This window comes from Microcaecilia unicolor, chromosome 8, assembly GCF_901765095.1.
Source record: "Microcaecilia unicolor chromosome 8, aMicUni1.1, whole genome shotgun sequence".
Classification (NCBI taxonomy): domain Eukaryota; kingdom Metazoa; phylum Chordata; class Amphibia; order Gymnophiona; family Siphonopidae; genus Microcaecilia; species Microcaecilia unicolor.
The window spans coordinates 196,178,104-196,206,002 of record NC_044038.1 but is presented as its reverse complement, the minus strand read 5'-3'; the positions used below and the strand labels follow the sequence as shown (position 1 = coordinate 196,206,002).

The window sequence follows — 27,899 nt, the reverse complement described above, 5'->3', positions numbered from 1 at the left end:
TTAAAAAAGGTTTGGATGGCTTCCTAAAGGAGAAGTCCATAGACCATTATTAAATTGGACTTAGGGAAAATCCACTATTTGTGGGATAAGCAGTATAAAATGTTTTGTACTTTTGTGGGATCTTGCCAGGTCTTTGTGACCTGGATTGGCCACTGTTGGAAACAGGATGCTGGGTTTGATGGACCTTTGGTCTGTCCCAGTTTGGCAATACTTATGTACTTCTCCCCTGTTCCTTGTGGAGCTTTCTTTTTCCAGCACAACAACCTAAAAAAAAAATAGGAGGAAAGAGGTTTACTGGAGAGCATGGGACAGAGTATCAGTCCTGATTCTTTCTCATCTAGGGTAAGACTTGTGGGAGAGCAGTTGACCGTGGTAAGTCCAACTAAATTTGATTTGGAATCTCTTGAAAGGCTGCAAGTTCTGCTTGGTGCAGGGGAGGGATCCTGACTCAATGCTTGGGACTGCGTTGTGCTGCCTTTGTGCCAATTGGGGTGAGTGGTGACTTCTGTAGAGACAGTTAAGCGGTTTTCCCGTTGTGGGACCCACCAGCCAGCATCGGGGCGTTTCATTTCTTACAAGCTGGGAATCCAGTAGGACATGGGAGGAAATGATTGGCAGTAGAACATCTTCGCACTTGGCGCAGCATCCGAATACGCCATGGACGAGTCTCTCTGGCAGGGCCGGTGCACAGTTTCAATCAGGAGAGTGCGGGAAAAGACGCCATTTTTGGGGGGCCGACTGGCAGTAAGGACTAACTTCTGTCTGATCATGCGCAGAACACAGCTGCCGTTTTACAACTACAGGGTCCAAAAGAGCATTCAGCTGCATCAGAATCTTTGTTTTCTCTGGAATTTATATTGCTCTTACACCAACCCTATTTACTGAAGCAGGGGCAGTCAGAGTTGCTGCAAGGTGCTTCAGTTTCTCGCCCTGCTGCCCCTCCGTATCCTATGAGATCTTGTTTATTTAGCCTCATCTGCCCTCTCCTGGAGGTCTATCTCTGTTTCTCCTTCCTTATCTGATGTGGCCTCAGTCTGTTCAGAGGAGCCATCATTGAAGGAGCTATTAGAGGAAGGAGATGACCTGAAAGTATTGAGGAGGTTTCATAAAGAGAAGGTCCGTAATCTCTTATTTTTGAGGCATTGACAGTGTTTTCCATTGAGGAGCCTTCTGCTTTGTCGATCATGACTGGGCTTAAAGGGCCTTCTAAGGCCTTCCTGATGCATCCAGACATTCAAGATGGGTCTCACCAGATGTGGGGCTGAGAGTGGGAAGAGCCATAGCTCGCCTCTACCCGTGGTTCCAGAGGAGAAAGAAAAATTTGCTACTTCCCAAAGTGGACTCCCTTGTTACGGTGGTGACTAAGAAGGGGACGTTACCCTAAATCAGCGTTTCCCAAGTTGGTCTTGAAAACCTGACTGGCAAGGGGGTACTCCAGGACCATCTTGGGAAATGCTGTCCTAAATTACCTTCAGGATAGGAAGCTAGAAGGCTCACTGAAACAGGCTTTTGAAGTGGCCTTTTTGGGCCTTCAAGCGACAGTGTGCTAATCATTGTGGCTAGAGCATGCCTGAAGTGGCATCAGCAGTCTGCAACACAAGACGGGCGCCATAGCACCCAGCTGTAAGCAGGGTTGGTCTACTTGGTGGATGCTGTTTATGACATATTACAGCTCAAAGTATGTCTTTGTCTGTCACAGCACATTAGCAACTCTGATTGCGACATTGGGCAGGTCTAATTAAATTTCCCTTTCGGGGCAAGTGTCTATTTGGAGAAGGTCTCAGTAACTTAGTGAAAACTAAGCCACAGAGGTTGCTGGAAGGTAAGCTGAAAGACTCTGGTCATCTATCTTCAGGGAGCTCTTGATCTTGATTTCAAGACAGCAGATGATATTTGCCTTGTCATCAGCAATGTGGTCAGAAGTCCCACTTTCAGGCATGTCAGTCCTCTTTTCGTCTGGAAAGGAAGTCCTCCTCTAAGTCAGCTAGAGTACACAATATCTTCTATCAGTCAGCTAGAGCACCCAATGACTTCCGAGCTTTGCAATGAAGCTAGGCTGGTTCACTCTTCTTTTGGTGGGAGGACGTCTTCAGGATTTTCAGAAGGTGTGGGCCAAAATCAGGTCGGACCAGTAGGTTCTGGATATTCTTATAGAAGGTTACAAGTTGGCATTCATCCAGTCACTCCTCTCTTCTTGAAGTCTCCTTGTTGAAAGGGAACCAAGGTGGTCAAGGTTCAGACTACTGTAGATTCCTTGCTGGCTTTTATTCTAGTTCCTCAGGCTGAACAGGAACATATGGAAACACTAAGAGCAGTCATTGCTTCATTTCAAGCTGGAGAATTTCTCACCGTCCTCGATCTCTAGAAGGCATACTTGTATATACCCATATGACCGCTGCATCAGAAGTTTCTAGATTTTGCGGAGCTGGACTGTCACTTCCAGTTCAAGGCTTTGCCCTTAAGTCTTGCCACAGCACCAAGAACGTTTACCAAGGTTATAGTTCACGGAGAGGGTGGTGGATGCTTGGAATGCCCTCCCGCGGGAGGTGGTGGAGATGAAAACGGTAACGGAATTCAAACATGCGTGGGATATGCATAAAGGAATCCTGTGCAGCAGGAATGGATCCTCAGAAGCTTAGCTGAAATTGGGTGGCGGAGCAGGTGGAGGGAAGAGGGGTTGGTGGTTGGGAGGCTAGGATAGGGGAGGGCAGACTTATACGGTCTGTACCAGAGCCGGTGATGGGAGACAGGACTGGTGGTTGGGAGGCGGGAAATACTGCTGGACAGACTTATACGGTCTGTGCCCTGAAAGACAGGTACAAATTCAAGATATGAGTTTATCTTGGGCAGACTAGATGGACCATGCAGGTCTTTTTCTGCCGTCATCTACTATGTTACTATGAGGCATATTTTCAAAGCACTTAGCCTTCCAAAGTTCCATAGAAACCTATGGAACTTTGGAAGGCTAAGTGCTTTGAAAATATGCCTCTATGTTACTATAGTGGTGGTGGCACACTTCTTTCACAGCCAGGAAATCAGTGTTCACCCATATTTCGATGACTGGCTCATTCATATGCCATCCTATTTGGACATCATGGTGGCGATGGACAAAGTTGTCTGTCTTTTGCAGCTGGTGGGTTAGGTGATCAGTTTCTAAACGAGCAGACTAACTCTGTTGCAGATGCTGGAGTATCTGGGCATTCTATTCAACAAAGCAAGGGAGATGTTATTCCTCAAGGAATGCAGGAGGTTCAAGCTGGTTCAACAGATTCGTCTTCTCCTTAGTCAAGGCAGGTCTAGGGTCTGGGACTAAGTCAGTGAGATGGAAGTGGTGCTATGGGCAAGGGCTCATGTGCGGCCATTACAGGAGTATCTTCTCAGCTGCTGGTCTCCGGTGTCATGGAAGTACAACCTTCATCTTCCTTGGACACTGGTTGCCAAATGGAGTATGCAGTGATGGTTGTTACCCAGCAATTTGACAGTTGGAGCTTCCTTTCTGATAACATAGTGGGAGGTGGTGACAATGGAAGCCAGCAAGTCAGGTTAGGGAGCTCATTACAAGTTCCATCTGGCACAGGGCACCTGGATGGAACAGGAGTCTCAGTGGTCGATAAATTGCATGGAGATCAGGGCATTGAAAAAATGCCTTACACGACTTTGTTCCCTTTCTGGCGAGGACCCTGGTCCAAGTTTTCTCCAACAATGTGATGGCCGACCAGTGGCTTATATCAACAAGCAAGGTGGGACCTGCAGCTGTCCGGAGACGATCTTCTTCATGAATTGTATGGAGAAAAATCTTCTCTGCTTGTCGGCAGCTCACATCGCTGGGTCCTTGAATGTGGAGGTGGACTTTCTCAGCAGGCAGTCCATGGACCCTGGAGAAGGGGAGCTATCTAGCCATGGTTTTCAACTGATACTGGACTGATGGAGTTCTCTGCTTCTGGACTTGATGGCAATGAAAAGGAATGCCAAAATGCCCAAGTTCTTCAGCCATTGGAAAGAACCAGGCTAGATGGGTATCGATGCCCTACTCAGCCCTGATCGGAGACGCATCTACTGTATGTCTTTCCTCCTTGGCCCATGATGTAGGTCACATGTTGAAAAGGATCGCATTGCATGGAGGTTGAATAATTCTCATAGCCCCATATTGGCTGCAGAGGCCATGGTATGTGGACCTGATTCAGCTGCTGGATGGGGATCCTATCTGTCTTCTGCAGGTACATGGCCTACTGATTCAAGGTCCAGTACTCATGAGGGATCTGTGCCCCCTTGGTCCAACAGCTTGGCCATTGAAATAGCTTGGTTGAGACAAAATGATTATTCTCCGAGGACAAGCAGGCTGCTTGTTCTCACTGATGGGTGACGTCCACGGCAGCCCCTCCAATTGGAACACTTTCTAGCAAAGTCCTTTGCTAGTCCTCGCGCGCCGATGCGCACCGCGCATGCGCGGCCGTCTTCCCGCCTGAACCGGCTCGTGCCGGCCAGTCTTCTTTTGTCCGCGCTCGGTACGGTCGTGTTTCGCCGTTCGCGCCCCAAAAAGTTGACCTCGCGCATCGTTCATCGACTTTGTTCTTTAAAAAAAAAAAAAGGTGTCGGGAGGAGGCCTCTTGGTTTTCTCCCTTCCCATACTTCGAGTTTTTTGCCCCGGTAAGTTTTCTTTCGTCGTCGGGGTAGGCCCTATTTAGGCCTCGGTCGAAGTTTTTCTTCTCTCTATTTTTGTGGTGCCATTTTCGCCATTTCGAGTTTTGATCTCGCCGGCGTCATTTTTCCGCCCATGACATCGAAGTCTTCCAGCGGCTTCAAGAAGTGCACCCAGTGCGCCCGGGTAATCTCGCTCACTGACAGGCACGCGTCGTGTCTTCAGTGTCTGGGGGCTGGGCCCCGCCCTCAGGCCTGTAGTCTGTGTTCCCTTTTACAAAAGCGGACTCAGGTAGCGAGGTTAGCCCAGTGGAACATTTTGTTCTCGGGCTCTTCGTCGGCATCGGGAGTATCGACTGCCTCGACGTCGTCGGCGCCTGGACTTTCATCCTCGCCCCCGATTGCATCGAGTGCATCGGGGCGACATCGGAAGGCTGCGTCGGTGTCGGTGGCATCGGACGGTGGTGCTTCGTCTGGAGTGCAGGTGAGGGCTGTCCATTCCCCTGTTGGTGGCGGTGAGCCTTCGGGTGGGTCTTCCCCTACCCTGAGGGCTCCTGCGGTACAGCCCCCCCGAGACCGACCGTCTTCGGCCTCGGCCCCGAGGAAGAGACGGCTGGATTCTACGTCCTCCTCGTCGGTGCTGGGAAGCTCCGGTGACGTGCTTCGCTCCAAAAAATCGAAGAAGCATCGTCACCGGTCCCCTTCCCGTGTCGGCACCGAGAGCTCTGGGTCGCCGAGGGAGTCGGCACCCAGTAAGCATCGGCACCGAGAGGACCGCTCGCCCTCTGTTCAAGAGGTGTCGATGCGCTCCCCTTTGGACAGCCCGGAACAGCCTCCACGGCCGGAACAGGTTCTGACATCGACTCCTGCATCGGCTTCCATGTCTTTTTCTACAGCCGCTCTGCACGAGAGCCACGGAGTCGAGTCAGGCACGGTTGCAGACACAGGTCCGTGAACTTGTGTCTGACACCGGTGGTGAGGCCTCGTGGGAAGACGAAGGAGACATCAGATATTTCTCTGACGAGGAGTCTGAGGGTCTTCCTTCCGATCCCACTCCCTCTCCTGAAAGACAGCTTTCTCCTCCTGAGAGCCTGTCTTTCGCTTCCTTTGTCCGGGAGATGTCTACGGCCATCCCCTTCCCGGTGGTTGTGGAGGACGAGCCCAGGGCTGAAATGTTTGAGCTCCTGGACTATCCTTCTCCACCTAAGGAAGCGTCCACAGTACCCATGCACCATGTCCTCAAAAAGACATTGCTGGCGAACTGGACCAAGCCTTTAACTAATCCCCACATTCCCAAGAAGATCGAGTCCCAGTACCGGATCCATGGGGACCCAGAGCTGATGCGCACGCAGTTGCCTCATGACTCTGGAGTTGTGGATTTGGCCCTAAAGAAGGCCAAGAGTTCTAGAGAACATGCTTCGGCGCCCCCGGGCAAGGACTCTAGAACCTTGGACTCCTTTGGGAGGAAGGCCTACCATTCTTCTATGCTCATGGCCAAGATTCAGTCCTACCAGCTCTACACGAGCATACACATGCGGAACAATGTGCGGCAGTTGGCGGGCTTGGTGGACAAGCTCCCCCCTGAGCAAGCCAGGCCTTTTCAGGAGGTGGTCAGGCAGCTGAAGGCGTGCAGAAAATTCCTGCCCAGAGGGGTGTATGACACCTTTGATGTTGCGTCCAGGGCCGCTGCTCAAGGTGTGGTGATGCGCAGACTCTCATGGCTGCGTGCCTCCGACCTGGAGAATAGAATCCAGCAGCGGATTGCGGATTCGCCTTGCCGTGCGGATAACATTTTTGGAGAAAAAGTCGAACAGGTGGTAGAGCAGCTCCACCAGCGGGACACTGCATTCGACAAGTTCTCCCGCCGGCAGCCTTCAGCCTCTACCTCTACAGGTAGAAGATTTTTCGGGGGAAGGAAGACTGTTCCCTACTTTTCTGGCAAGCGTAGGTACAATCCTCCTTCTCGACAGCCTGCAGCCCAGGCTAAGCCCCAGCGCGCTCGCTCTCGTCAGCAGCGTGCGACTCAGCAAGGCCCCTCGGCTCCCCAGCAAAAGCAAGGGGCGAGCTTTTGACTGGCTCCAGCAGAGCATAGCCGACATCCAAGTGTCAGTGCCGGGCAACCTGCCAGTCGGAGGGAGGTTGAAAGCTTTTCACCAAAGGTGGCCTCTCATAACCTCCGATCAGTGGGTTCTCCAAATAGTCCGGCAAGGATACACTCTCAATTTGGCCTCAAAACCTCCAAATTGTCCTCCGGGAGCTCAGTCTTACAGCTTCCAGCACAAGCAGGTACTTGCAGAGGAACTCTCCGCCCTTCTCAGCGCCAATGCGGTGGAGCCCGTGCCATCCGGGCAAGAAGGGCTGGGATTCTATTCCAGGTACTTCCTTGTGGAAAAGAAAACAGGGGGGATGCGTCCCATCCTAGACCTAAGGGCCCTGAACAAATATCTGGTCAAAGAAAAGTTCAGGATGCTTTCCCTGGGCACCCTTCTCCCCATGATTCAGGAAAACGATTGGCTATGCTCTCTGGACTTGAAGGATGCCTACACGCACATCCCGATACTGCCAGCTGACAGACAGTATCTGCGATTTCGGCTGGGCACACGTCACTTCCAGTACTGTGTGCTACCCTTTGGGCTCGCCTCTGCGCCCAGAGTGTTCACCAAGTGCTTGGCTGTAGTAGCAGCGGCACTTCGCAGATTGGGGGTACACGTGTTCCCGTATCTCGACGATTGGCTGGTGAAGAACACATCCGAGGCAGGAGCCCTGCAGTCCATGCAGATGACTATTCGCCTCCTGGAGCTACTGGGGTTTGTGATAAATTACCCAAAGTCCCATCTTCTTCCAGTGCAGAAACTCGAATTCATAGGAGCTCTGCTGGATTCTCGGACGGCTCGCGCCTATTTCCCAGAGGCGAGAGCCAACAACTTGTTGTCCCTCGTCTCGCGGGTGCGAGCGTCCCAGCAGATCACAGCTTGGCAGATGTTGAGATTGCTGGGCCACATGGCCTCCACAGTTCATGTGACTCCCATGGCCCGCCTTCACATGAGATCTGCTCAATGGACCCTAGCTTCCCAGTGGTTTCAGGCTGCTGGGGATCTAGAGGACGTGATCCACCTGTCCACGAGTTTTCTCGAATCCCTGTATTGGTGGACAATTTGGTCCAATTTGACTCTGGGACGTCCTTTCCAAATTCCTCAGCCACAAAAAGTGCTGACCACGGATGCGTCTCTCCTGGGATGGGGAGCTCATGTCGATGGGCTTCACACCCAAGGAAGCTGGTCCCTCCAGGAACGCGATCTGCAGATCAATCTTCTGGAGTTACGAGCGATCTGGAACGCTCTGAAGGCTTTCAGAGATCGGCTGTCCCACCAAATTATCCAAATTCAGACAGACAACCAGGTTGCCATGTACTACGTCAACAAGCAGGGGGGCACCGGATCTCGCCCCCTGTGTCAGGAAGCCGTCAGCATGTGGCTTTGGGCTCGCCGTCACGGCATGGTGCTCCAAGCCACATATCTGGCAGGCGTAAACAACAGTCTGGCCGACAGGTTGAGCAGGATTATGCAACCTCACGAGTGGTCGCTCAATTCCCGTGTAGTGCGACAGATCTTCCAGGTGTGGGGCACTCCCTTGGTAGATCTCTTCGCATCTCGAGCCAACCACAAAGTCCCTCAGTTCTGTTCCAGGCTTCAGGCCCACGGCAGACTGGCATCGGATGCCTTCCTCCTGGACTGGGGGGAGGATCTGCTGTATGCTTTTCCTCACATACCTCTGGTGGGGAAGACTTTGTTGAAACTCAAGCAAGACCGAGGCACCATGATTCTGATTGCTCCTTTTTGGCCGCGTCAGATCTGGTTCCCTCTTCTTCTGGAGTTGTCCTCCGAAGAACCGTGGAGATTGGAGTGTTTTCCGACCCTCATCACACAGGACGAAGGGGCGCTTCTGCATCCCAACCTCCGGTCCCTGGCTCTCACAGCCTGGATGTTGAGAGCGTAGACTTTGCCTCTTTGGGTCTGTCAGAGGGTGTCTCCCGCATCTTGCTTGCTTCCAGGAAAGATTCCACTAAGAGGAGTTACTTCTTTCTATGGAGGAGGTTTGCCGTCTGGTGTGACAGCAAGGCCCTAGATCCTCGTTCTTGTCCTACACAGACCCTGCTTGAATACCTTCTGCACTTGTCTGAGTCCGGTCTCAAGACCAACTCTGTAAGGGTTCACCTTAGTGCAATCAGTGCATACCATTACCGTGTGGAAGGTAAGCCGATCTCAGGACAGCCTTTAGTTGTTCGCTTCATGAGAGGTTTGCTTTTGTCAAAGCCCCCTGTCAAGCCTCCTACAGTGTCATGGGATCTCAATGTCGTTCTCACCCAGCTGATGAAACCTCCTTTTGAGCCACTGGATTCCTGCCATTTGAAGTACTTGACCTGGAAGGTCATTTTCTTGGTGGCAGTTACTTCAGCTCGTAGAGTCAGTGAGCTTCAGGCCCTGGTAGCCCAGGCCCCTTACACCAAATTTCATCATAACAGAGTAGTCCTCCGCACTCACCCTAAGTTCTTGCCGAAGGTTGTGTCGGAGTTCCATCTGAACCAGTCAATTGTCTTGCCAACATTCTTTCCCCGTCCTCATTCCTGCCCTGCTGAACGTCAGCTGCACACATTGGACTGCAAGAGAGCATTGGCCTTCTATCTGGAGCGGACACAGCCCAACAGACAGTCCGCCTAATTGTTTGTTTCTTTTGATCCCAACAGGAGGGGAGTGGCTGTGGGAAAACACACCATATCCAATTGGCTAGCAGATTGCATTTCCTTCACTTACGCCCAGGCTGGGCTGGCTCTTGAGGGTCATGTCACGGCTCATAATGTTAGAGCCATGGCAGCGTCGGTAGCCCACTTGAAGTCAGCCACGATTGAAGAGATTTGCAAAGCTGCGACGTGGTCATCTGTCCACACATTCACATCTCATTACTGCCTGCAGCAGGATACCCGACGCGACAGTCGGTTCGGGCAGTCAGTGCTTCAGAATCTGTTCGGGGTTTAGAATCCAACTCCACCCCCCTAGGCCCATGTTTGTTCTGTTCCAGGCTGCACTCTCAGTTATTTGGGAAATTTTTTAGGTCAATCTCAGTTATGTCCTCGCCATTGCGAGGCCCAGTTGACCATGGTTGTTGTTTTGAGTGAGCCTGGGGGCTAGGGATACCCCATCAGTGAGAACAAGCAGCCTGCTTGTCCTCGGAGAAAGCGAATGCTACATACCTGTAGAAGGTATTTTCCGAGGACAGCAGGCTGATTGTTCTCACAAACCCGCCCGCCTCCCCTTTGGAGTTGTGTCTTCCCTTCTCTTTGTCTTGCTACATATGAGACTGGCCGGCACGAGCCGGTTCGGGCGGGAAGACGGCCGCGCATGCGCATCGGCGCGCGAGGACTAGCAAAGGACTTTGCTAGAAAGTGTTCCGATTGGAGGGGCTGCCGTGGACGTCACCCATCAGTGAGAACAATCAGCCTGCTGTCCTCGGAGAATACCTTCTACAGGTATGTAGCATTCGCTTTCTGATTCGGTCAGTGCTATCTTGCTTCAGACTTGGAAATGCTCTACATCCATGCTGTATGTGAGGGTGTGGAGGACATTCAAGGGCTGGTGTTCTGACTGTTGACTTTATCTCTTCTCTGCTCACATCCTAGCATTTCTCCAGGCACGTCTTCAGAAAAGATTAGCATTGGATCTCTAAAAGTTCAGGTTGCAGCTTTGGCCTGTTTCAGGGGCCAACTACAGAAAATGTCTCTTGCAGCTCACCCGGATATCATTTGATTCTTGTGGGGAGTGGGCGCTTGCAGCCTCCCTTTCCTAAGCCACGTCAAGAGTGGAACCTTAAGAGTCCTTTGAGCTCTTCAGAAGCCTCTTTTTGAGCCACTCCAGAAGGCCTCCTTGAAAGACCTTATGCTAAAGGCAGCATTATTAGTGGCAGTTGCATTGGCAGGTAGGGTTTCGGAGCTTTAGGTTCTCATATGTTGGGATCCCTTTCTCCGCTTTTCAGAGGCTGGGGTCTCCCTGTGCATGGTTCCTTCTTTTCTTCCAAAAGAGGTATCAGCATTTTATCTCAACCAAAATCTGTGGAGCTTCTGTGTAGTGTATGGTGGATGTTGTGGCGCACTCGGAAGCCAGTTTTAGTGCTTTTGTCTCTAGGGATTGCTTTTAAACATCCCACGGTTTCTTGAACAGTGGGAAGCTACGTAATGGAAAGAGAAATTAGGTCTTTATTAGGCCTTCCCGCTATTCCAGAGACTCACCCAAGGTTTCTGATATGTTTAGTCGTTGCAAAGTAATGGGTCAAATGACTGTCACCTTGCATGGTACTTCCTGCATAGCTCTTGTTTTCTACAAGTTGTCCAGAGATGAGAGAGGTTTAGTTAGTGTTAGGTTAACGAGTTGTTTAAGGTTGTATTTTATTCTGAGTTTCTTCTTACTGCTATCACGTAAATACTGAGAAGCTGGACTGAATGCCAAGAGATGTCTTGGCTCAGTTTTCAGTTCTGTATCTCCACCTGCTAGATGATGGACACAACTATCCCGCAGGTTTCTGGAAGAGTGGGAAGGACTAATGGAAAGAAAATTTAGATAAAATCTATTCTCAGAGGACAAGCAGGCTGTATTATACTCACATGTGGGTCGGCGATCCGCGCTTGCCCGGTAACCGTCATTTTGCATAGCAAAAAGTTTGCTAGAGCCTTCTGAGCGCACCACGGGTCGGACTGTGTATTCATTGAGCATCTTCCCGCCCTCCTTAGTTTTTTTTTTTTCTTCACTGAACTGAGGAGCGTGGCTGTGCGGTGGGCAGGAAGATGCTCGGCGCATGCGCAGTTCGGCGCACTCAGACGGCTCTAGCAAACTTTTTGCTATGCAAAATGCCGGTTTCCAGGCCGGCGCGGATCGCCTGCTGTCCTTGAAGAATACCTGCTACAGGTAAGTATCTTCACTATTTCTGCTTCTTGATGGAGCAAGCTTTATAGGGAAAAGTGGTTCGTTCAATAAAATCACAGTGGCTTTATTTCAGGACTGTTTTATGCATGTGAAAGTAGTTTTATCAGCTGAATATAATTTCCTGAAACATTTTGACTTAACTTAATCTCTGTTCCCTTGATTAATAATAAGGAACAGTAAAAGGTTTTCCATTTTTCACATCTAATATCCATTGCAATATCAATAACCAGTGTAAAAGACACATACAAGGAATGTAGTAAAGGCTTTCAAACCTGCAGTTGCTAAAATGCTTGGTCTGCAGTAAGATAACATTGTCCTTGAAAGAAGTTACTTTTAGAGAATTTATGTCCATTGAACCACTTACTTAGGTACTCTTCCTTCTCTCCCCTCTGTGTGGCTGTGATACAGGCAGCGGGAATACAGTGGCCATTGATCTGATTGTACAGCATGTTCACAGCCAGCTTGAAGAGGTACGTAAACATGAATGTACCAGAAAAGACTTCACTCACAGAAGGCTGAGGGAGCTAGTATACCAGTATCCAGTAATACTGTTTTCCATTTTCCTCCCAAGTCTTACTGAATCCACTTCTAGTTGCTCAATTCTTGTGAGTAACAGCCAAGCTGTGTGTTTAATTTATCTGCTGTTTATAGATAATGGCCTGTAACAGGAAGGCCACAGTGAAACGAGGAGTTAATTCGTTTTTCATTGAAATTCAGAATTTGCAAAGGAAATATTTGTAACACCATTCTGTCCCAGAACAGAGCAGAGTTTGTTTCTTTGGTGAGTGGTACACAAAATCTTTTTTTGAGATATTTACAGTGAAAACTTATGGGAAGGGCTGCATAAGAAGGTTGTATGGGTAATGCATTTGATATACCTCATTTATTTGGTACAACCAAAGTGGTTTTCATATTATGTGCAGTACTTGTAGATTCTGTAGCAGGTTGTCCCCCTTCTCGTACACTTCATTACTGGTCCTGCAATGTCTCCTCATCCCAGTCTTATCAATCTGGGAAGTGTCCCCTAGCAAGAGGGAGTTTTATCATTCAACAGGCTCACTGAACTCATCTTCTATACTTGCCCTCCTCAGCCAGAGCACCACATATGCTTAATGAGATGTGTGTAGGTAATTTTGTGCCAGAAACTTGGGCAGCTACAAGTGAAGCTGATGGCTCTGTAGCTTCAGTTGGCAAATGTTCTGATTTTAGTTAGAAAATGAAAGGAGCAAGAAGGAATTTCCAGTTAGGCACAAAATAAAACTATGAAGCTATTTTGTAATATGGTACATGGTAAATTCTACATGGAAGCGTACAATGATTTTCCTAATACAGGACATATTTTTAAAATACTTTGGGCAGGAGTGAGAAGAATAGTCTGTATTTGAGCGAAAGATAAGGAAAAATCTTTTTGGTTTGGTTATTGAGCACAGAAGAGCTGATGTCCTATAGAGGCCATGGAGAGGGAGAGCAGCACTGATGCTGAGGTACCACCACTGCCCTTTCAGGATGGATGCTTGACCTTTTCCATCAGAAGAGAAGCATCTGCTCTCTTCCACCCCTGTCTCGGCACCTTTAAATTCCTTCTACTAATTGTACCTTTATATGAGTTCTGGCAAGCTATTATCTCTTTAACAGCCAAACATGGGGGAGGAGGAGTGGCCTAGTGGTTAGGGTGGTGGACTTTGGTCCTGGGGAACTGAGGAACTGAGTTCAATTCCCGGCACAGGCAGCTCCTTGTGACTCTGGGCAAGTCACTTAACCCTCCATTGCCTGCCGCATAGAGCCTGCCATGAGTGGGAAAACACAGGGTACAAATGTAATAAAAATAAAAAATTTATAGCCTTCATTTGTAACATGTGCTAAGAACCATTTCAAGGATACATGTCTTTCTCTGTGCGAGGAGTGCAATTACAGCCTCTCCATAACTATACAATAAAAGGGGATGTTATCCTTACCCTGGGGATCTACCTAGTTTAATGTATATTGAAAGTGTCATTTCTCATCCTGTCTTGTTTTTAGTGCAAATGCTGTTGACAGTGCTTAATTCTGACTGCATTGTGTCTTTCCATGTTGTTGCTGCAGCGTGAGATAAGCGTCAGGTAGGCAAGTTTGATGGTAATGCGCTCCTAGCTGCAAAAACAAAACAGAGGCATTTCCAATATCGGGCATTGCTGAGCACTGAGGAAATATTAGCCCCACCCTCCAAACTTTCCAGATACTGTAAGGTCTTTCTACTAGTGCCTGTATACAGGGAGTCCCCCACAATCCAATCCTTCTGCACTTGGGGATATTCTGCTGGCCATGGATTCTGCTCTTTCTTCTACATAAATGAAAATATAGATATAATAGATATCTCTGAGACCTGGTGGAAAGAAGATAACCAGTGGGACACTGTCATACTAGGGTACAAATTTTATTGCAGTGATTAGGATGGATCAAATTGGTGGAGGGCCTTGAATCAAATAGACTAAAAACTCTGGACACAAAATACATTGTGGAATCCTTATGGATAGAAATTCCATGTGTAAAGGGGAAAAGGATAGTGACGTGTTTCTACCGTCCACTATCCTCCAGGATGAACAGACAGATGCAGAAGTGTTATCAGAAATTATGGAGCCTAACAAAGTGGGGAACACAATAATAATGGGTGATTTCAATTACCATGATATTGACTCGGTAAATGTAATATCTGGGCATGCTAGGGAAGCAAAAGTCCTTGATGAAATCAAGGACTGCTTTATGGAGCAGTTGGGTTCATGAGGGAACGGTTCTAGACCTAGTCCTTAGTGGCGCATGTAATCTGGTGCAGGAGGTAATGGTGCTGGGGCCACATGCTGTGATCATAACATGATCAGATTTTATATAATCCCTGGAGTAAGTACATACAGGAAATCCGGTACGTTGGTATTTAACTTTCAAAAAGGAGACTATGATAAAATGAGAATGTGTGGGTTTTTTTTTTTTGTTTTTTTACCAAACGTAGAGAAGCAGCTGCAGTGGTCAAAAATTTACATTGGGTGCTATTCAAAAATATCATCCTGGAAGCCCAGACCAGATATATTCCTTGTATTAAAAAAATGAGAAAGGAAGGCCAAACAGCTGGCATGGTTAAAAATGAGGTGAAGGAAGCTATTAGAGAAAAAAAAATCCTTCAGAAAATGGAAGAAGGATCTGACTGAAAAAAATAGGAAACAGCGTAAGGAATGGCAAGTCAAATGCAAAGAGCTGATAAGGAAGGCAGAGAGATGTTGAAAAGAAAATTGCGTTGGAGGCAAAAACATATAGTACAAATTTTTTTAGATATGCTAGAAGCAAGAAACCAATAAGAATCAGTTGGATTGCTGGATGACAGAGAGGTAAAAGGTGCACTCAGGGAAGACAAAGGCCATAGCAGAAAGATTAAATGAATTCTTTGTTTTTTTCCGAGAAGGATGTGGGAGAGATACCAGTTCATTCTTTCATTTAAGTATTTATATACCGCTTAGACCTAAGTGGTTTACAGTTTCATTTTACAGGTACTGGATCTGTCCCTAGTGGGCTCACAATCTAAGTAGTACATTGTACTTCTGTACCTGGGGCAACGGAGGAGTAAGTGACTTGCCCAAGGTCACATGGAGCTGCAGAGGGAATTGAGCCTGGTTCCCCAGGTCCGCAGCCCACTACACTAACCATTAGGCCATTAGGGCTGATGAGTCAGAGAAACTGGAACAAATCTCTAAACCTGGAAGATGTATTAGAGCAATCTGACAAATTGAAGAGCAGCAAATCGCCTGGACTGGATTGTATACATCCTATAGTACTAAAAGAATTGAAAAATGAACTTGCTGAGCTATTGTTAGTAATATGTAATTTATCTTTAAAATTGAGCATGATTCTGGGATAGGAGGGTAATGTCCTTTTGTGGATTAAAAACTGGTTAAAAAATAGAAAACAGAGAGTAGGGTTAAACGGTCAGTATTCTCAATGGAGAAGAGTAGATATTGGGATTCACCAGGGGTCTGTGTTGGGACCACTGCTTTTTAACGTATTTGTAAATGATGCAGAGGTGGGAATAACTAGTGAGGTAATAAAATTTGCTGATGACACGGTTATTCAAATTTGTTAAATTTGCAAGAGAATTGTGAAAAATTACAAGAGGACCTTACAAGGCTGGGAGACTGGGCATCCAGATGGCAGATGATGTTTATTGTGAGCAAATGCAAAGTGATGCATGTGGGAAAGAGGAACCCAAACTATAGTTACATGAGGCAAGGTTCCACATTAGGAGTCACTGACCGGGAAAGGGATCTAGCTGTCATTGTTGATGTTATGTTGAAACCCTCTGCTCAGTGTGTGTGGTGGCGGCTAAGAAAACAAATTGAATGTTAGGTATTAGGAAAGGAATGGAAAACAAAAATGAGGACGTTGTAATGCCTTTGTATCGCTCCATGGTGCGATCACACCTCAAATACTATGTGCAATTCTGGTCACCACATCTCAAAAAAGATATAGAGGAATTAGAAAAAGTACAGTACAGAGAAGGGCAATAAAAATGATAGGCTAAAATGGCCAGGTTCTTCAGCTTGGAGAAAAGACGGCTGAGGGGAAATATAAAAATAATGAATGGCGTGGAACAGGTAGACATGAATCGCTTGTTTTTACTCTTTCCAAAAATACTAGGACTAGGGGGCCCGCAGTAAAGCTACAAAGTAGTAAATTTAAAACGAATAAGAGAAAATATTTCATCACTCGAGTTGTTATTAAACTCTGGAATTCTTTGTCAGAGAGTAGTAAAAGCAGTTAGCTTAGCAGGGTTTAGGAAAGCTCTGTATAACTTTCTAAAAGAAATGTCCATAAGCCATTATTAAGATAGTCTTGGGGAAAATCCACTGTTTATTTCTAGGATAAGCAGCATAAAATGTATTATACTGTTTTGGGATCTTTCCAGATACTTGTAACCTGAATTGGCCACAATTGGAAACAGGATACTGGGCTTGATGGACCTTCGGTTGCTCCAGTGTGGCAATACTTATGTTCTTATGTTTTCTGCTTATCTCTGTTCTTCTTCTAAGTCTATCCTCTCTGCTCTTTAACATTTGGAGTTCTTCACTTTCTTTTAATTATTGATTTTATTTTGTTAACCGCTCTGATTTTATGAAGGGTGGTATATTAAATCAACAGTAAACTAAACTAATATGAGCAAGTGCAAAGTGATGCTTGTGAGAAAGAGGAACCCAAACTATAGCTACATGAGGCAAGATTCCACATTAGGAATCACCGCCTAGGAAAAGGATCTACGTATCTTCATTGATAATACATTGAAACCCTCTGCTCGGTGTGCAGCAGTGATAAGAAAGCAAATAGAATGTTAAGAATTATTAGAAAAGGAATGGAAAATAAAAATGTGAATGTGGGATCACACCTCGAATACTGTGTGCAATTCTGGTCACCGCATCTCAAAAAAGATATAGCTTCCTCAGCGACCCTCCAGACCGGTCAAGACGCGTGGGTTATGTACTCCTACTAGCAGAGGGAGACTGAGAAAACACTGAGCTTTGAACACTGCCTATATAACCTGTGCAGTACCTACAGTAGCCAGTATTTTCTCAGTCTCAGCAGAGGTAGAAGGACAGCCTGTGCAGTCTTCAATAGTCTGGTGAGGTAGCTTTGATTTTAGGGATTAAGGATTTTGGTTTTCTTTCAGGGGATTTTTATCCTTTAAGTACCCTGTACGTGGTTTGCCAAAAAAAAAAAAAAAAAAAGTGCTTCGGGGCCCTGGGTCCGGTGGGGCCCAGTAGTTCCCCCTGGGGTATCACACCTGCTTTGTCGGGTCCCTCCCCCTGTGCTGCTCTCCAGTACTGGGTTACTGGTAGCTTTGTGCCTCGGCTGCTGTCTGTGTACTGCAGCCTTGAGAGCCTTGCAATTTTCAGCTGCCAGACCTGTCTCCTGTCTCTTTAAGGGAGATATATTTATTTATTTAGTACGGAACGAACGGGAGTTCTTTTCCGTCTTAGCAGCGAGAGAGCAGTGTTTCTGGAGCTTGTCTGACATTGGGGCCGGTACGGGGAAGCGCTGGCTTTACCTTTGTAGTTATGGCGGGCAAACTACTCCGTTGTCGCTGCTCGCGCCGGGGCATTGAATCGCCGGGTGGTCAGTGTCGGTTGTGCGGTGAGCCCAAACGTTTGGAGGCAGTTCCCCCGGAGTTAACTGCGGAAGTCCCGGCGATATCGGCGGCCCCTTTAGCTGCGGCAACTCAAGCGGGTCCGGCAGCGGCACTTTCAGTTTCGGCGGGAACGGCCGCCATTTTGAATTCGGCGCGATCTGCAGAGGCTTCTGTGGTTGAGCCAGTTGCTCCCGTGGGGACACACAAAGTGCCTAATGAGGGTCCAGGAGGGGTTAGCTTTCCTCCAGAGTTTGTATGGACTCTTTTCCAGGCTTGGAAATCGGGCCCCCCCCAGGGAGTGGAGGGGGTTAGTCCCATGCTGCCTAAAAGACCCCGGATAGAGTGGACAGAGGATGAGGAATGTCTGTCTCAGGTGGGCACGGAAGGCCCATTTAGTGATGGGGGAGAGTCTGAGGGGTTTGAGGGTCCGGTAGATCCGGTGGACTCCCTTCCTGGGGAAGATCCCTCAGTAGTTAGGATTTTTCATAGGGATGAGCTTTCGGAGCTCATTGATCAGGTCACAGCTACCCTTAAATTTAATCCTGAGGTGGCTTCAGGTGAATCTGGGCAGGATCCCTTGGTGAAAGGAATTCAGCGTAGAGCTCGGACCTTCCCTATGAACAAGGATCTCAGGGAGATGATTAACCAGGAATGGGATTCGCCAGATTCGCCGTGTAAGGTTTCTAAGGCAATGGCGAGACTTTATCCCCTGCCGCAGGAGGATAGGGATTCCCTTAAGGCTCCTACGGTAGATGCTGTGGTTACAGCGGTTACTAAAGCGACGGCTATTCCAGTAGATGGTGGGGCCGCACTCCGTGAACCCCAGGATAGGAGATTGGAAGCATTTCTTAAGCGAAGCTTCGACTTGTCGGCGCTAGCTCTCCAGGCCTCGGTGTGTGGGGGCCTGGTGGCGCGGGCGTGTTTTCGCTGGGCCGAGAAGCTCCTGGATGATCCCGGGGAGTTTGGGACCTCGGGGTTACAGGATTTAGCCAAGTTGGAGATGGGTTCGTCTTTTTTGTCTGACGCACTGTATGATTTGTTGCGTGCGTCGGCTAAAAATATGGCTATGATAGTGGGAGCGCGTAGGGCTCTCTGGTTAAGAGGTTGGGTCGCGGATGCGGCCTCTAAGGCTAAGTTGTGTTCTCTTCCCTTCAAGGGTTCTAGGCTTTTTGGCGAAGAGTTGGATAAGTTAGTGAAAGGCCTTAGTGAGGCAAAGGTGCCTCGACTCCCGGATTTTCGCCCCAAGCTGGGAGTTAGGGGTAATTCCTCTCGAGGTAGACTTAGTGAGGCTCGATGGTATAGGCCTGGTAGGTTTAGTGGGGCCTCTAGAGGTAGGTTCTTCCAGCGCACCCAGTCCTTTTGCGGAAGTCGTCGCGGACGCCGGGGCTCGTTCGGGGGAGGTCAGCCCTCGGGGCGGCTTGCCCAATGAAGGTGTGCGGACCCAGGTTCTGGTGCGTGTAGGAGCTCGGCTGAGTCAGTTTTACCAGAACTGGGTCCACATCACATCAGATCAGTGGGTTCTCGGTGGTTCGAGATGGTTATGCCCTGGAGTTCGAGACCTCTCCGCCCGAACGGTTTCTGGAGTCCCCTTGTCTCTCGAGGCTCAAGAGAGCAGCAGTACGAGACACGTTGCGTCGTCTTCTCAGTCTGGGAGCAGTGGTTTCTGTTCCACCCGCTCAGCAACGCTCGGGGTGTTACTCAATTTACTTTGTGGTGCCAAAGAAGGAGGATGCCTTTCGGCCTATTTTAGATCTAAAGAGAGTCAATGCAGCGCTCAAAGTTCCCTCTTTTCACATGGAGACCTTGCGGTCGGTCATTGTTGCAGTCCGGCAGGGAGAGTTTCTAACTTCTCTGGACTTGACGGAGGCGTATCTTCACATTCCCATTCGAGCGGCGCACCAGCGTTTTCTTCGCTTTGCAGTTTTGGGGAAGCACTTTCAGTTTTGTGCCCTGCCCTTCGGTCTGGCAACAGCTCCCCGCACCTTTTCCAAGGTCATGGTGGTGGTGGCGGCAGCTTTGTGACGGCAGGGTATCTTAGTGCACCCGTATCTAGACGATTGGTTGATTCGGGCCAAGTCCCGGGCGGAGAGCGAGGGGGCGACGTCGCGTGTGGTACAGTTTCTCCAGTCACTGGGCTGGGTGGTGAATTTCAGCAAGAGTCAGTTGGTACCGTCGCAGGCTCTGGAGTATCTGGGGGTTCTCTTCGATACGAGGTCGGGTCGAGTGTTTTTGCCCCCCCCCCCCCCCCCCCCCCCCCCCCGAGAATCAGCAAGTTGCAGGACCTGATTCGGCGGTTTCTTGCACTGCCGTCTCCGATGGCCCGGGCTTACCTGCAAGTTCTGGGGATGATGGCGGCGACCATAGAGGTAGTTCCTTGGGCCCGGGCGCACATGCGTCAGCTTCAGTCCTCTCTCCTCAGTCGGTGGGCTCCTCTGTCGCAGGAGTTGGAGGTACGGCTGCCGATGTCACCGGTTGTCCGCCGCAGCCTCCGTTGGTGGCTCAGAACTTGCAATCTGGAGAAGGGAATGCCGTTGGAGTCCCCTCAGTGGGTGGTTCTTGTCACAGACGCAAGCCTGCTAGGATGGGGAGCGCATTGTCTCGGTCAGGTAGCGCAGGGGCGGTGGTCCCAGGCGGAAGCAAGGTGGTCCATCAACCGGTTGGAGACTCGGGCCATTCGGTTGGCTCTTCAGAGTTTTCAGTCAATGCTTCTCCACAAGGCAGTCAGAGTGCTCTGCGACAACGCCACAGCCGTGGCCTATGTCAGTCGGCAAGGGGGCACAAAGAGTCAGGCGGTCGCGGAGGAGACGGCACTATTATGCCACTGGGCGGAAGGTCATCTTCAGGCGCTCTCGGCGGCTCATGTGGCCGGGGTGGACAATGTGGACGCAGATTTTTTGAGCCGGCATACTCTGGATCCCGGAGAGTGGTCTCTGCATCAGGCGGTGTTCGGCCGAATTGTGTCGGTCTGGGGTATGCCAGTTATGGATCTGATGGCCACGGCGCGCAATGCCCAAGTCCCAAGGTTTTTCAGTCGTTGGAGAGATCCGCGTGCGGAGGGTCTCGACGCTCTGCTGTTACCCTGGCCGCAGGGAGTGCTGTATGTGTTTCCTCCGTGGCCGTTGGTAGGTCGAGTAATTCAGCGCATCGAGCGGCACTCAGGCCGGGTAATTTTGATAGCTCCAAACTGGCCGCGTCGACTGTGGTACGGAGATCTGGTGCGGTTGGCGATCGTAAAGCCCCTTCAGTTGTCGGAAACGGTACTCTTGTGTCAAGGCCCGATAGTTATGCCAGACCCGGCTCGGTTCTCGCTTATGGCTTGGCTCTTGAGAGGCACAGGTTGAGGAAGAAAGGGTTTTCTGCCAGAGTCATTGATACAATGTTGAAGTCCCGCAGAACCTCCACCTCTTTGGCGTATGTTCGCGTTTGGAGATTGTTTGAGCACTGGTGTGCAGAGCGGACGGTGATGCCTTTTCGTTCCTCGGTGGCAGAGGTGTTGGAATTTTTGCAGGATGGTTTGGACAGGGGTCTGGCCTTGGCTACCTTGAAGGTTCAGGTGGCAGCGTTGTCGTGTTTGCGGGGGAAGGTTCAGGGGAAGTCCATTGCTTCTATTCCGGAGGTTGTTCGTTTTTTGAAGGGTGTGAAGTTGTTGCGGCCGCCTCGTCGGCGGTTGGTTCCCCCGTGGGATTTGAATCTCGTTTTAGATGCCTTAGTCAGACCTCCATTTGAACCTTTGGTTGCGGCTTCCTGCAAAGATCTTTCCTTGAAGGCGGTTTTTCTGGTAGCTATTACCTCAGCTCGGAGAGTCTCGGAATTGCAGGCTTTGTCGTGTAGAGAGCCCTTTCTGTCTTTTTCCAAGGAAAAGGTGTCTTTGAGGCCGGTGCCTTCCTTTTTGCCAAAGGTGGTGTCAGAGTTTCATGTTAATCAGGTCATTTCGTTGCCTGTTTTAGGTAACTTGGAGGGAGATTCAGAACAGCGTCGGCTGGCGAAGTTAGATGTTCGTCGCATCTTGCGGTGTTATCTGTCTAGAACTCAGGAATTCAGAGTGTCGGATCATTTGTTCGTGCTTCATGGTGGCCCTAAAAAGGGCGCAGCGGCATCCAAGGCGACTATAGCAAGATGGTTGAAGGAGGCGATTGCGTCGGCCTATTTGGTGAAGGGCCGTGAGGTTCCTAAGGAGTTTTCTGCTCATTCTACCAGAGCAGTTGCGGCCTCCTGGGCGGAGAATAGTATGATTCCTCCTTCAGATATTTGTCGGGCGGCGGTTTGGTCTTCGTTGCATTCCTTTGTGAAGCATTATAGGATTGATGTGCATGCGAAGGAAGAGGCGAGTTTTGGAGCAGCAGTGTTGACCTCTGGCCTTCGTAGATCCCGCCCATAAGGTATTTACTGCTTTGGTACGTCCCACTCGTCTTGACCGGTCTGGAGGGTCGCTGAGGAAGGTGAAATTAGATCTTACCTGCTAATTTTCTTTCCTCTAGACCCTCCAGACCGGTCAAGGACCCGCCCAGGTATACTGTAGGCCAGGAGGTAGTTTTTCGGTGAGCATCTCTTGGCAGCTGATGATTGTCATAATTTCAGACTCTTGTTACCAGTGTTTGGTTGGTGTGGGTCTGGTGCAGGTGTGGCGTTGCAGACAGTCCACCTGTGGAAGCACGAATTGACAGTCTCTACAATGCAATTAAAAGAAACAGTGATTGTTCTTGCAGTTGGCGGAAGCCATGTACAGGGTTGCTGGTTAAAGTTCAAGTTGTGTTTTTTGTTACTCTGCTTTGTGAGTGTTATACTGGCTACTGTAGGTACTGCACAGGTTATATAGGCAGTGTTCAAAGCTCAGTGTTTTCTCAGTCTCCCTCTGCTGGTAGGAGTACATAACCCACGCGTCTTGACCGGTCTGGAGGGTCTAGAGGAAAGAAAATTAGCAGGTAAGATCTAATTTCACCTTAATTAGAATAGGTATGGAGAAGGGCAACAAAAATGATAAAGGGTATGGGAGGACTTCCCTATGAGGAAAGGCTAAAGTGGCTAGGGCTCTTCAGCTTGGATAAGAGATGACTGAGGGGAGATATGATAGAGGTCTATAAAGTACTGAGTGGAGTGAAATGGGTAGAGGTAAACTGCTTGTTTACTCTTTCCAAAAGTACTCAGACTAGGGGGCATGTAGTGAAGCTACTAAGTAGTAAACTTAAAACAAACCAGATTTTTCTTCACTCAATGTGTAATTAAACTCTGGAATTTGTTGCCAGAGAATGTGGTAAAAGCTGTTAGCTTAGCAGGATTTAAAAATAATGTTTGGATAATTTCTTAAAAGAAAAGTCCATAAGCTGCTATTAAGATGGACTTGGGAAAATCCACTGCTTATTTCTAGGATAAGCAGTGTAAAATCTGTTTTACTGTTCTGGGAGTCTTCCAGGTAATTGTAACCTGGATTGGACACTGTTGGAAACAGGATACTGGGCTTCATGGACCTTTGATCTGTCCCAGTATGGCAACGCTTGTTCTTACATAGCTCTCTCTCTCTATTTATGGCAGGTGTTGCTATTAGTAAATCTTTATTGCATGACAACATAGCCAACATATCAAACCGCAGTGCAGGATTTTTGCAAATAGCCTAATAAACACAAAAAAATACAATATAAGATGTGTATCATTAGCACCCCCCTCCCCCAAAGAACAGTCCCACAAGGAGCATACAGGACTCCACAGTGAAAAACAATAATTATAACCAGAGGTCTGGACTCTTATGACCTCGGGCTATCTTAACATTAACTCCAACTCCTCAAAAACACCCACTTTCTCCGGAGCCCTGAAGATGTAAAGTACCACCCTAGATGTATCCTGTTCAAAACTTGACTATGTACCTTTGGGGAAACTGATTGTAGATAAGACTCCCATATTGCCAAAAAAACTCTTGCCGTTTTGAATGGTCATGAATCCCATATGACTCCCACAACATTTAAGGCATGGAGCTTATTCCTCCAATACCAAAACGGAGGCTGAGTCTGTAACCAGTGGATAAGTATATATGTTTTCCCAACAATAAAAGCTTTGTCCAGAAATAATTTTTTCTCCCTTGCCTCAGACTCCATATAAATTAGATTTGTTAAGAGGACACCCTCAATTTTCATATTCAAAGAATGGCACACTAACTTTTGTAAATAAGTTAAAAGAACTATCCAAAAGGATTTTTATCCATCGCACACCTGCCATAAGCCATGAAAGTGTTGTCACATGACTTGCATTTTAGCCATAGAGAGGTGTCAACACATCCTGCATGAAAAAACTTGTTTCTGAGAGAAGTATGCTCTATGTATTACTCAAAATTGATGCTCCTGTAATTCAGCGCTGTACACCACCCCAGGTATCAAGCAACTCCAGAAGTGACGGGACCCGTAAAGTTCATCCTATATCTTTACCTTATGCTTCTAATGAGGGAGTATATATTTTATGGGTAACTTACTATATAGTTTCCTATGAAACCAAGAAACGAATACTTGACCTGTGACATCGCCCTCCAGAAAGTCCCATATCTGATTCCCATACTAATTAAGGATAAACTCGGACTTAAACGGGCCAGATAATGAGAGTTGCAAATATGCATATCAATCTGCTGGGCCAAAAGATAACCATTGATATAAATCAGGAAAGGAAAGATAGATCCATCTTTCCGCAGTACATGTTTACCAGTGAGATGCTCTGAGCTTCCCAACAATGGAACACTGCATTTTCCATCCTAGGAGAGAAATCGGCTTCCTCCACAAGTGATAATAATACACTATAACTAGGGTCTTGCTGCCAGATGGAGAGCAGTTCTTTCCATAAATATCATAATGGCTGTAGCAATAAAGTACAACAAAATGGCATTTGGATCATGGAGATCCTAGCATGTAATACGTTGGATGCCAGGGCTTAAAATATTCATAATAAATCATTGTAAAGGCTAGTCTCCAAGACCCAGTCTCTAAGATGCCATAACACATGGTTGGCTGTATAGTGCTTTCTCTGAGGACAAGCAGGCTGCTTGTTCTCACGACTGGGTTGACGTCCACGGCAGCCCCCACCAACCGGAACAAAACTTTGCGGGCGGTCCCGCACGCAGGGCACGCCCACCGCGCATGCGCGGCCGTCTTCCCGCCCGTGCGTGACCGTTCCTGCTCAGTCTTTTCTTTTCCACGCTGGAGAGAGCCATGTTCGTCTCTCTCTCTGTCAGCCCCGGAAACCGGATCGCGCTTTTGCCGCAAGTTTTTTCTTCTTTGTTGTTTTCTCTGTTTTATTTTGTTTCAAAAAAAAAAAAAAAGAAAACTTTGTTTCCCCCTCGTACTTTTAGCGGGGGCGTCTCGTTGTGGCCTTGTGGCCGCGCGGTCGATTTATTTTTCGAGGTGTGAATTTTACCGCCACCATCGACGACTTTGACTTCGCCGATGCGATTTTTCCGTCGATGTCCTCGAAGGTCCCGAGTGGATTTAAAAAGTGTGGTCGGTGCGGCCGGCATATCTCGCAGACCGACACTCACGCTTGGTGCCTCCAGTGCCTCGGGCCGGAGCACGATACCAAGATGTGCACCTTGTGTCTCGGTTTACGGAAACGGACACAGGTGGCGAGGCAAGTTCTGCGGGACCGTCTTTTTGGAACTTGCGCCGGCCCCTCGACGTCGACTTCAACGGCATCGGTGTCGACGGCCGGATCTTCGGTACCGGTACCGATGTCCACGAAATCGGCACCGACCCCAGGAGCACAGGTCCCGTTGGCCCGCCGGTCTTCCGGAGATGGCAGGGGTGAGCGGCTGCGTGGGCAATCGGCCGAGGGGGATCTACCTCCTCCTCTTCGGTACCGCCGATGACGGGCACTGAAAAAAGACAAAAAAGCACCGTCATCGGTCGCCCACTGCACATGTGGCTACCGGCTCCAGAGATGATTTGACGCCGAGGAAGCGGCAGCGCCGGGAGGAGCATTCCCCCTAGGTGGTAGAGGTATCATTACATCAGGGCACCAGCACTTCGGTGCCGTCTCCTGGATCCGAACAGCTTCCGGCACCGACACCTCTACCGGCCCCCTCGCCTTTCCCGACAGCGGGCCTGGACGAGTGCCTCCGAGCCATCCTTCCGGGGATCCTGGAAGGGCTGATGCGCCAGACTGTGCCGGCGCCGGGGGTGCTTGCGCCCTCGGCGCCGTTGATGGAGGCGCCGGCGTGCTCTAGCCCGGTGCCGAGGCCTTCGACACCGACGCCGCTTGCGGTGCCGGTCTCGACCGCCACGCAAGTAGAGTCCCCGTCGACGTCGATGGAGGAAGCTTCATCCCCGCCGGCGCGGGAGTCCACCGCTCGACGACACCACCGAGGACTCGGTGCCTCGAAGTCGAGCCGGGCCCGGTTGAGGTCTGAGCTACAGGAACTCATGTCCGACACCGAAGAAGAGGCCTCGTGGGGGGAGGAGGAGGACCCCAGATATTTCTCCTCAGAGGAGTCTGTGGGCCTTCCCTCCGACCCCACTCCTTCACCAGAGAGGAAGGTCTCGCCACCTGAGAGCCTCTCTTTTGCCTCCTTCGTCAGGGACATGTCTATTTGCATTCCCTTCCCCGTGGTCTCTGTGGATGAGCCGAGGGCCGAGATGCTCGAGGTCCTCGACTATCCATCACCACCTAGAGAGTACTCCACGGTACCGTTGCACAATGTCCTCAAAGAGACACTGCTTCGGAACTGGTTGAGACCTTTATCTAATCCCACCATCCCCAAGAAAGCGGAGTCCCAATACAGGATCCATTCAGACCCAGAGTTAATGCGGCCTCAATTGCCTCATGACTCGGCGGTCGTGGACTCTGCTCTCAAGAGGGCACGGAGTTTGAGGGATACCGCCTTGGCGCCCCCGGGATGGGAGTCTCGCACTCTGGACTCGTTTGGGAGGAAGGCCTACCAATCTTCAATGCTCGTGACCCGCATCCAGTCCTACCAGCTCTACATGAGCATACACATGCGGAATAATGTGAAGCAACTGGCGGACCTGGTCGACAAGCTCCCCCCGGAGCAGTCCAGGCCTTTTCAGGAGGTGGTCAGGCAGCTGAAGGCGTGCAGAAAGTTCCTGTCCAGGGGTATATATGACACCTGTGATGTGGCATCTCGTGCTGTGGCCCAAGGTATAGTGATGCGCAGGCTCTCATGGCTGCATGCCTCTGACCTGGACAACCGCACCCAGCAGCAGCTGGCCGATGTCCCTTGCCGGGGGGATAATATTTTTGGTGAGAAGGTCGAGCAGTTGGTGGACCAACTACGCCCTCGACAAGCTCTCCCACCGCCGGCCCGAAGGCCTCCTCAGGCACAGGGACAGTCCCAGCGCGCTCGTTCCCGTCAACAGCGTGCGCCTAAGCAGCCCCCGGCGCCTCCACAGCAAAAACCGGGGACGGGTTTTTGACTGGATCCATGGGAACATAGCCGCCATCAAAGTGTCCGTGCTGGACGATCTGCCAGTCGGGGGGAGGTTAAAACTTTTTCACCAAAGGTGGCCTCTAATAACCTCCGACCAGTGGGTTCTCCAAATAGTGCGGTGCGGATACGCCCTGAATTTGGCCTCCCCTCCACCAAATTGTCCTCCGGGAGCCCAATCCTTCAGCTCCCAGCACAAGCAGGTACTTGCAGAGGAACTCTCCGCCCTTCTCAGCGCCAATGTGGTCGAGCCCGTGCCACCCGGGCAGGAAGGGCAGGGATTCTATTCCAGGTACTTCCTTGTGGAAAAGAAAACAGGGGGGATGCGCCCCATCCTAGACCTGAGAGACCTGAACAAATATCTGGTCAAAGAGAAGTTCAGGATGCTTTCCTTGGGCACCCTTCTACCAATGATTCAGAAAAATGATTGGCTATGTTCCCTGGATTTAAAGGACGCATACACTCATATCCCGATACTGCCAGCTCACAGACAGTATCTCAGAATTCCGCCTGGGGACACGGCACTTTCAGTATTGTGTGCTGCCCTTTGGGCTCGCCTCTGCCCCATGGGTGTTCACGAAGTGCCTCGTGGTGGTTGCGGCGTATCTACGCAAGCTGGGAGTGCACGTGTTCCCATATCTCGACGATTGGCTGGTCAAGAACACCTCGGAGGCAGGAGCTCTCCGGTCCATGCAGTGCACTATTCACCTCCTGGAGCTGCTGGGGTTTGTGATAA

The 27,899-nt window shown here is 49.5% G+C and overlaps 1 protein-coding gene across 5 annotated transcripts in view; it reads left to right on the top strand.

Annotated features, from left to right (window-relative positions):
• UCKL1 (uridine-cytidine kinase 1 like 1) overlaps positions 1-27,899 on the top strand; it is an 88,831-nt gene that overhangs the window by 30,826 nt on the left and 30,106 nt on the right. For 4 of the 5 annotated variants that reach the window (XM_030212306.1, XM_030212304.1, XM_030212307.1 and 1 more), the window contains exon 7: positions 12,018-12,079. In XM_030212306.1, the coding sequence (XP_030068166.1) occupies positions 12,018-12,079 (62 nt within the window). Of the gene's footprint in view, positions 1-12,017; positions 12,080-13,691; positions 13,709-27,899 lie in introns of all 5 variants that reach the window. The other variant, XM_030212305.1, reaches the window with a different exon arrangement.